Source organism: Zingiber officinale, chromosome 5B (assembly GCF_018446385.1).
Source record: "Zingiber officinale cultivar Zhangliang chromosome 5B, Zo_v1.1, whole genome shotgun sequence".
Lineage (NCBI taxonomy): Eukaryota > Viridiplantae > Streptophyta > Magnoliopsida > Zingiberales > Zingiberaceae > Zingiber > Zingiber officinale.
Window position 1 is genome coordinate 132,995,472 of NC_055995.1, and position 9,926 is coordinate 133,005,397.

At 40.8% G+C, this 9,926-nt stretch overlaps 1 protein-coding gene across 1 annotated transcript; it reads right to left on the reverse strand.

The window, feature by feature from the left end:
* Positions 1-7,166: 7,166 nt before the first annotated feature.
* LOC121986084 (polygalacturonase-like) lies at positions 7,167-8,928 on the reverse strand. The gene is made up of 4 exons (XM_042539885.1): positions 8,281-8,928; positions 7,915-8,204; positions 7,593-7,821; positions 7,167-7,532 (listed from the first exon to the last, which is right to left on the reverse strand). The coding sequence occupies exons 1-4, from the start codon at positions 8,698-8,700 to the stop codon at positions 7,314-7,316; spliced, it is 1,158 nt and encodes a 385-aa protein (XP_042395819.1). The 5' UTR covers positions 8,701-8,928; the 3' UTR covers positions 7,167-7,313.
* Positions 8,929-9,926: the final 998 nt, after the last annotated feature.

The window sequence follows — 9,926 nt, forward strand, 5'->3', positions numbered from 1 at the left end:
TCTTTTGTTGTCCAACTTAGTTAACACGGGTTTTACAAGCTTAAACCACAAGACGGTTCCATTCTCTTCCTTAAATACTTATATATACACACGCGCGCGCGTTGCACACCCCTTGCATAGCTAAATTTTTTTTTTAGTTTGATTTTTTTTATTTAATACTATAACACAATCTTTAAACTCTAGAGTATGGCTTAATCGCAAGTTAAAAAAAAATCTGTCATTGCACAATCACTAACGGTCCCACATCATTCGATACACAGGGTAACAAATGACAATATATATATATGCGAACTTCATCGTGATAGTGTTTTTTTATCCTTTTTTTTTTAGGCTTGCGAATATGTCATTTAGGATTTTGCCTTTAGAATTTAAAGATTAGGTTATGATATTAAGCACGAACAAATTTTCAATCCAAAAAAAATTTAGGTGTGCACGGGATGTATGACGTAAGGTAAGTAGGGTATCATTCCTATATAGAGAAAGAGATAGAGAGTTTTCATATGTCGCACCCCTTACACCGCACATCCCATGAGCACCTCAAAAAAATTTTATTTAATTTTTTTTACTTAATACTACAACCCAACCCCTAAACTTTAAAAGTAAAATCTGATTGGCATAATCGAGAGCTTAAAACTTTTTACAAAAAATAAAATAACTGATGTTACGCTGGGTGTGGATAGTTGCTAGTACCTAGCGTAACATATATGATCCTATCCACAAATCGTGAAAAAGAATGGCTAGGGATATGGCTTCTGGGTTGACCGCATGTAGACCTCGCTCCACTCTGTAACACAAGAAACGTCACTGTCGAGCAAGGGAAGGGGTCATCGACGTTGGCCCTCTGACACTCAAGTCAATCACCGGAAAAATGGAAGGAAGCGGAGCAACAGTAAGCACAGGTGTGAATAGTAAATAATGCGTACCTCCGCCGGTGCATGGATCCCCCTTTATATAGCACCCCAATGGGTGACGTGCACACTCCTCAAGGTATGGGCATGCTCTCCAAATTGTCCTATGAAAGGGCATGTCAGAAAAGTGGCTCTAACACCGTACTTTAACAGGGCACGTAAATCCCTAACAAGACAATAGAAGATTCCGTCGTACGATCCGTCTGTTGACCATGTATTGTTGTCAGCTACATTATCTCCCAAAGATATATCAATGGATATGAGAGGGGTCCCACTGCTTGGCCGACTGAGAGAGACGTTCAGCCGAGGATCCCCGCTCGGTAGACCTCTACTGCTTCCCTGTAATGACTTGGTTCGGTAGATTATTTTCGACCCACCGGGCAAGTGCTCAGGTTGCCTTTAACGTTCCTCCGCTATGTGATAAGCACCTGATGTCCTTACCGTAGTACTCTTGGTTGTATAGGCGTTCTGCTTGCACCAGCCATTCCCCGATCGGATATTTAATGCCCGATCGACAACTACAATAAACCTCTACTCGACCCACCTTTGGTGAGCCAATTGGTTCTCTGGCATTGATCGTCTTGATTTTGACTTCCACGCTGACTTCTATCTCTACCTTTGACCCTCACTAGAATATATATATATAGCATCTAAAAATTTTTTCAATTTAAAATTTATTTTGTGTTTAATACTATTAAATTCTAAAGGTAAAATCTTATTAGAGCATCCATAATGCATTGTCATTATAACACTTACCACCTCATCAAAAAGTATGGGTCCACTACCGCATACTCATTATAACAACATATCTCTTTCACTCACATTCCTTTTAACATTAACACTCATTATTTATGGGTCCCACCGTCCACTCATTCATCTTAAAATTATATCATATTAAATAAATATATTTTAAAATATTTAAATTATTATTATTATTAATCTTACTTGTAAAAAAAAATAATTTTACTATTTTTTTAAAATAATATTAAAAATTTTACAATTTACAAAAAATTTTAAAAAAAATTGAGAAAGAGGATGTTCAAAAGTGTTCAGACATTTAAACACTTTCTCTCCTCTCTCTTATGAGTGGACATTTGAGGGGATATTAAATGGACATTATAATATCCATTAATTTATCATCCCATTAGAGATGCTCTTTTATATATATATATATATATATATATATATATATATATATATATATATATATATATATATATATATATACGGTTTTGATATCCTGCGCGCCGCACAGTGCGCGACTGTGCGCGCGCGCAGGATATCAGTGATTTTAATTTGTTTTTTATTTTTTTTTTTAATTTTTGAATTAAAAAAAATAATTAAAAAATTTTTTAAAAATTTTATTTTTAGGGTTCAGGCTTTGGGTATAGTGTTAAAGTTATTTTTTTTTTAGATTTTACCTTTGGGGTTTAGGCTTTTCAATTAGGTTATAGTGTTTGGTTTTAAAAAAAAATTAAAATAGCTTTTATTTAAGCTTTTATTGAGTATTGTAATATGTTAATGGGATATATTAAGGTATTAAAAATTTATATAAGGAAATGTTAAATTTTTTAATTGTTTTTTTAAATTTAAAATATTAAAAAAATCAAAAAAATAAAAAAAAAAAACTGAGCGATCTCCTGAGCGCGCACAGTCGCACACTGTGCGAGCGCGCAGGAGATCAAAACTCTATATATATATATATATATATATATATATATATATATATATATATATATATATATATATATATATATATATATATATATATATATATATATATATATATATCAGAGCCGTCCAACGTATCACTTTCTCGGTCAGTATTTAGTAAGATTTAAAATAAAAAAATGGGATAAAAGAGTTTTTTAAAGTTCTCATAAATCAAGTTTTAGCTTTTGAATGTGAGGTAGTCATTGTTAAAACTGGGATAACATAATTGACTACGTGAACAAGTCTAATTACCCAAGGCCCATGGTCTAAGTTGAAAAAAATGATATGCTAAAAAAAAAAAAAAAATTCAAGGAAAAATTTAAGGATAGACACATAAAATGATGGAATCCACAAAAAATGAAATGGTGGATCATGACTTTATGTGTCTATCCTTAAACTTTTCCTTAAATTTTTTTCCTTGAGTATATCATTACTCGTCTAAGTTGTGCCAAGCACAACCTAAAACTTAGCCCGTGTCACAATACTAATATTACAAAACTCAACCCAATTTTCATTGGGTCCAAAAATCATTCGAACACTCTAGATTATATTTTTAAAAAACAATATGACTCTTATAAACAATTTAAAAGAATAAAGTTATGATAGTTTAATAATTATTTAATTATAAAAAATTTATAAACATCTTTAAAATTTAAAAAAAAAACATGTATTCCCTATAAGTACTCTTTTACTCTATTGCTCATCCTAATCAATTCCGAACATTCACTTTTATATTTTCTTTCTTTTTCAGTTTTATTCTTACTTACTAGTCTCTTAACTTTTAAAACATTTTATTATTATTCTTATATTTTGATACGGTGATAAACGTGAGCTCTATAAAAAGGTTAAAGTAGTGAACATCAATTGATGTGGAGATCAAATTTATAGAATCGGGTGGATCATCATGAACTACGGATCAGGCATGGTTAAGCGAGTCTTCAGAGTCGGTCGAATGTTAAAGACAGATCAGACTGTTCAAACGACAGTCCTCCTCAACTTGCAACTAAGATTAAGAGTCAAATACAAAATTACCCGACCCATCGTCCTTGTCGATCGGATCTTAGTTCCAATCCGACACAATGTGCTTTTCCGGCAATAGTAAAACATGGTTAACAACGGATCAATAACTTCACTCTGCATAACCTAAATGACGATATTCCGACCGAGTGGCTCCCAATCGGCTTATAGCAGGACCCACATATATGTCTTATCATACTTTTTTTAGAAGTTTGTGCTGCCGACAATAAAAAATGTCTTGTGAGTAAATCGTACTTTAAAAACTTCTAGTCTATCACATTATAGAGATTTGCATGCTTACTTAAAGAAAGGTGTTACACTTTTCTATTTGTCTTTTCTTATGAAAGTGTTGGAAAACATGTATATATTTTGGGATGCATGCATAGTAGAACTATAAAAGGGAGTTTCTATCTATAAGTGGAGGTATATGATATTTCTTACTTACACATGCTTTTCGCTATAATTCACTACATTATTTTCTGAGAACGAGTACTGATTTGAACGTCAAAAAATCAACACTGAGACCTCTTCCATGTCCTCACACTAATGCTTAACCTAGAGTCTTCAAAGAATAAACAGCAGAGCCACATTCCGAATGATATTTATTAGTTTCTTAACATTTTTTAAATATAATAATTATTTTTATTATCTTTATTTATTTATTTGCTATCATTTAGGCTTAAGGTCTTTATAGTCAAGCGAGTGTCCTTATTTGTTATCTTTTTAAAAAATATATAAAAAGATTCATCTTGACTCATCTTGCGAGTCTCTAGATTGTTGAATAACACCTAGGGGTTCCTATTTCACGTGAAAAGCTTAGTTCTTTTATTAGTTTGATTATTTACTATATATTGCTTTAAGTTATAATTCTCTTATTATGTTATTTACTCCTAGCATCTTATTTAATCCTACATTTGATACCAAAACGATGTTATTCTAGAAGAACAACTATAAAATCGTGTATACGATGCTAGAAAGACAAAAATTAATAATAAGGAGCATTTGGAACTTGAGAAAAAGATGAAGGAACTATGGTTTACGCATTGATTCTTCTTCTTGTTCAAAGTATCTTTGCTCGATAGTTATAAAGTGAAACTAATCACCATCAGTTGACATATTCAACTTTATGTTAGAAAACAAATAATATGTTATCGGAGATTTTAGAAAACTTAGTTGAATTTAAAATTTACATGGAATTTAAATTCAATTTACAGTCGAAATGACCTGAGTGGATAATCTCAGGCTGCCAGCAGGGGCTAGTTTCCATAACGCAGCAGAGCTGAGCGATAGGGCAGGTCTGCAGAACAGTAGAGCAGGTATGCAGGGTGGCAGACCAGAGCGGAAGACTAAGTCTACAGAGCGGAAGAGCAGGTCTGCAGAGTGGCAGACCAGAGCGGAAGACCAAGTCTGCAGAGCGGAAGATCAGGTCTGCAGAGCGGCAGACCAGAGCGGAAGACCAAGTCTGCAGAGCGGAAGATCAGGTCTGCAGAGCGGCAGACCAGAGCGGAAGACCAAGTCTGCAGAGCGGAAGAGCAGGTCTACAGAGTGACAGACCAGAGCGGAAAACCAAGTCTGCAGAGCAGAAAGACCAGGTCTGCAGAGCGGCATACTAGAGCAGTCGAGCAGGTCTGCAGAGCGGCAGACCAGAGTCGCAGAGCAGGTCTGCACTACAGAGCAGAAGACCAGGTCTGCAGAGCGGCAGACCAAAGCAGTCGAGCAGGTCAGCAGAGCGACAGACCAGAGTGGCAGAGCAGGTATGTAGAGCGACAGACCAGAGCGGTAGACCAGAGTGGCAAAGCAAGTCTGCAAAGCGGCAGACCAGAGCAACAGACCAGGTCTGCAGAGTGGTAGACCAGAACAGCAGACTGCAGACCAGAGCGGTAGAGCAGGTCTGCAGAGCAACAGACCAGAGCAACAGACCAGAGCAGCAGACCAGGTCAGAAGACTAGATCTGCAGAGCAGAAAGGCCGATCGGGCAATAAGGTCATCGGTCGGATAAAGAGACCGACCGGGCGAGCTGACCGAGGCCTGCAAATAGCAGTTTCTTTGAAACAGATTCGCCCACCTCCGGCTGTGCTTCGAGGTTTACTCGGGTCGTTTGTTTTCCAAGATACAACGGTCGACTGTGAACTCCACCAAGCACCGGTGGTCACGGCGAATTAAGTGGTACCTGAACGTTATCACGGGCGCTCTGCCGAGCAGGAATTGCGCGACAGAGGAGGGGAATAAGGTGGAGAGCTTCTGCTTGCTTCACTATGTTATCTTCGTAACCTTTTGCCTGTGGTCGCAGCCTCCTTATATAAGAGCTCAAGACCAAAGGACAGCATTAATGATCATTACTTTCACTTGACCGTTTTGATTCTGCATTAATATTTCTTTAATGCATCCGTTACACAAGCAGCAAAAAGATTCATGTGGCCCACCCGAGTCAACTTGGTTCAATACAATCCGGACCTTGGATTTGCACCCCCCTACGTACCCACGCATGAGAGAGAGCCTCTCCCCATGCATTTGTTCACATCCTCAATGTATGTGAATCAATATAAACCAACAAAAGTGCTTTGAAACTCCCAATGTGAGACTAAAGTCTCATTCACAATGGAGCTTCTTCTCTTCCACCTCTTCTCCATTCACACTTAATCAACACTTTAAAAGTCAACCAATCTACTATTCTCATATCCCTATCTCCAAGGATAGTTACTCAACTGTTATTTCATCCAGTTGACTCAAAACATTTTTTTGTCAGTCAGATTGCTTGAACCTACAATCGACTTAATTGCCTCTCAGTTGGCTCCTTTGGATTATCGTTCGACTCAATTTGATAATCCATTTATGGGAGTAGAGATCTTCTGGTCCATATTTAATGGACTAGAGTCCCGGTCTACTACAGTGATAGGTGAAATTCAACGGACTCCCACCTGCTTATCGTTCGACTCAGTGGACCAGAGCAGACAGGACTAAAGGATCCCGCCACTTATGGCTCCTCTAGATCTTGACCATTGATGCGGTGATAAAGGAAGCCCACAAAGTGCGGGTCAAGGGTGGAGATAGCAACCGATGTGGAGGTCAAACTCAAGACCAACGTGGAGGTTAAAGTCAAGACCAACGTGGAGATTAAAGTCAAAACGGTCAACGTCAGAGAACCAACGATGGGCCAAGCGAAGGTCAACTTCAGCTGCTGATCGGACTTGAAGGGTCCGATCGACCAGAAGCTCATCGACGTAGATCACTCTCCTAGACAAGGTCATATAGAAGGAGCATCAGATGTCGCATAACTGACCAAGTGACTACCGGCTCGACTGGAGCTCATGTCCAGTTGGGCTAGAGACAATCGGCCGAACCAAATTACGATGAAGAAGAGCAGCTGAGATCGATCGAGCGGGGAGTCCCGACCGAGCGGCTACCCCACTCGACCAAATAGTGGGACCGAATAGTTTGGTTTAGAATTCAATAGGAATATTACAAATAGCAATTTGATAATCAGTCTTAGCTAGAGTACAACCCACCCCCTTGCAATCTTCGTCTCTCTGCATCTGGCTCAGCTCCCTCCTGGCGCCGCCCGCTGGCACCACGGCGGCCGACCACCACCGGAGACATTGTTAGCTAATTCCTCCTAATCAATCTCCTAAAACGCATATATTAATTACCTACTACAATGAAATTGGGCATCATAAATTAAATACAGCTGGGGGGATTGATGGTGCCGGATGTGCTCCCTTCCGCGTTCTTGCAGTAGGCCTGCGCCTCCTTGTTCTCGAAAGTGAGCTTTATGTCGCTCAGCGACAAATCACTGCACGGATTGCTCGCGCTGCAGTCGAATTTCACCGCCACCGGCGTCGCCGACGACCCCCGGATGTCACTGTACGACACCCCACTGATCTTGACTCCCGAACTCTGTGGCGTGGCAATTCGTTTAATTACGTACAGAAAGAAGAAGTAAGGGATTAATTGTACCTGGCCGGGGCAATTGACGTTGCCGGGGCAGTAGTTCTGGTCGACCACGATCGGATAGCTGACGTCCTGCATGACGGCGTGGGCGAAGGTGACGCCCCTGACGAAGCCGGAGTAGCTCTTGCCCCACGTCTTGATCCTCAGCCCGTTCTGCGTCCCCGAGAAGAACACCGACGTCACCGTGATGTTCTGCACCCCGGCCTCCGACGCCGTCCCGCCCAGGCTCCCGATGCTGCACTGCAACCGATTAAATTTTTTTTTTAATTATATAATTAATTAATTCGATCGCCGTGAATGACACACGACGAGATCATCTGATCCGTACCTGATGCCGTGTCCCGGGCCGCAGTTGACCTTCTCGATCCACACGCCGGAGGCTCCCTGGCCCATGGAAATGCAATCGTCGCCGGTCTTTATCCTGGTGCTGAGGATGGTGACCTCGGTGGACATTTGAATGTGGATGCCGTCGGTGTTGGGGCTGTCTCCGGGAGCGATGATCTTGGCGCCCTGCACCTTGACGCTGCTGCTGCCGAAGATGGAGATGTGGAACATCTCGCTGTTGAGTGACGTCAGTCCTCGGATGACCACGTTCTTCGATTCCGCCACGCTCAACGACTGCAGTGCGTACGCTCCCTCGCCTGATTAGCATGAAAATATTCGATCGGTCTGTTAATTAAGCGTAATCGATTACCGTGGCGCCTTGCGGGCAGCTGCGGCCGGCGTCCTTGCACGCCCAGAAGGCCTGGCCCCGGCCGTCGATGGTGCCGCCGAGGATAGACACGCCGTCCACGTACTTGAAGAGCAGCCAGTTGACGGCGGAGGTGTAACCGGCTGGAGCGACGAGGGTGCCGTGGACGAGGATCGTGATGGCGCTGTTGTTGCAGGGGCCTTGGAAGGTCGTGGCCTGCCCCACCAGGAAGCGTCCGGCAGGCACGTAGATGGTCGCCGGCCCAGCGGCACCGCAGGCGGAGGACCACGCGGCGAGGAATGCCTTGGTCGAGTCGGTTTGGCCGTCGGCCTCGGCGCCGTAGTCAGTTACGCTGTACGTGGCGGCCATTGCTACCCTGAGGAGGGAGAGGCAGACGATCATCGTCGTAGTTGCTTTCGCCATTGTATTGCTGTTTTGTGGGATTTGAAATCTCTCGCTTCGCTTGGGTATTTATAGAAATGGAGATCGACGGGGAATTTCTCAAGTATGGAAGGTCAAAAGGTCGGTGAATGGTGATGGAGGAGTGCAGCCGTTGCATGAGGAACAGGGCAGGTGGTTTGGCCGTTATTTTTTTTGGTTTTTCCTGCGTCGCCATTAATGGAGACTGCGTGCGCTCACATGGCAGCCGCATCTTCCTTCCGCCATTACTGTTGTTTAATTATCTCTGCGACTTTTTCCTGTGGGAAGTAACGTATAATGAACCTGAAGGCATATGATAAATAGGGGATTAAACATATGATTATTGTGCCCATGTGCATGGGACTGTGATACCATTTCAGAGAAACTTTCATCTCTGCGCTGTGCATGTAATTAGTGAGGTTTGAATTCTCTGACAGAGCGTTAATTTGAGCTTTAGATCTTGATGATAATCTAATTCCAAGAATAAAAAAGGCTATGCTAATCTAATTCCAAGAATCATGTTGTGCACCACATGTGCTCAGTAAACTAGAAGAGGAAGCAAGAGTAAGATTATAGCCATAATTTGAGATGGCATCATTTGATGAAACGTTGACTCAAGGCTCTCTCTGCTTGTTCTTGATGGCTGCTTATCTAAATCACAAGCAAAGCCATTGGATAAGTACAAGATTACATGATAAAGCAAAACTGTAATACAAGAAACCTCATTTTTATTTAAAATGTGATCTTGTATTGTTGTTGAAGGGAGGAGGGTAGTATGAGGTTATTAAGTTTGATTAGTTGATATTTCTAATGGATATAAGATATCAAAGTTAGGCATCCAGATTAAGATAAGTCAACGAGGATTTCATTTTGAGTTATATTAATCTTCTTGATCTTTATTGCATGGGCGGATTCGATGAATTGGTAGGGAGCTTGCAAAAAATTCGAGAGTCCCTAGGGCGGTTTCTTGCTATGTAAATGACTTGTAGCTCATTCATGCATAAAAAGTAGTGTCTTTCAGCTTAGGTTTCCAGAAAGACGGCTAATGATTGAATTCAATTTATCATGTTCTCACAGCAGCACCACCACCACAAGTTAAGCAGAATCTTAAACTTCACTACTAATAAACCTAAAAAAAAGTTTATTAAAACAAAGAGCACCTGATTCTTAAGAATAGTTGGTTGAAAACCAGAAATAAGAAGGAAAACAAGGAATGCTTTTTTGTTTGT

Bases quoted from the DNA above. Each gene is read 5' to 3' on its own strand.
- LOC121986084 (XM_042539885.1), bottom strand. From the start codon at position 8,700: ATGGCGAAAGCAACTACGACGATGATCGTCTGCCTCTCCCTCCTCAGG. The intron at 7,822-7,914 runs GTACGGATCAGA...GTTGCAGTGCAG, and splicing joins GGCCCGGGACACGGCATCAG to CATCGGGAGCCTGGGCGGGA. The intron at 7,533-7,592 runs GTACAATTAATC...GCCACGCCACAG, and splicing joins ACGTCAATTGCCCCGGCCAG to AGTTCGGGAGTCAAGATCAG.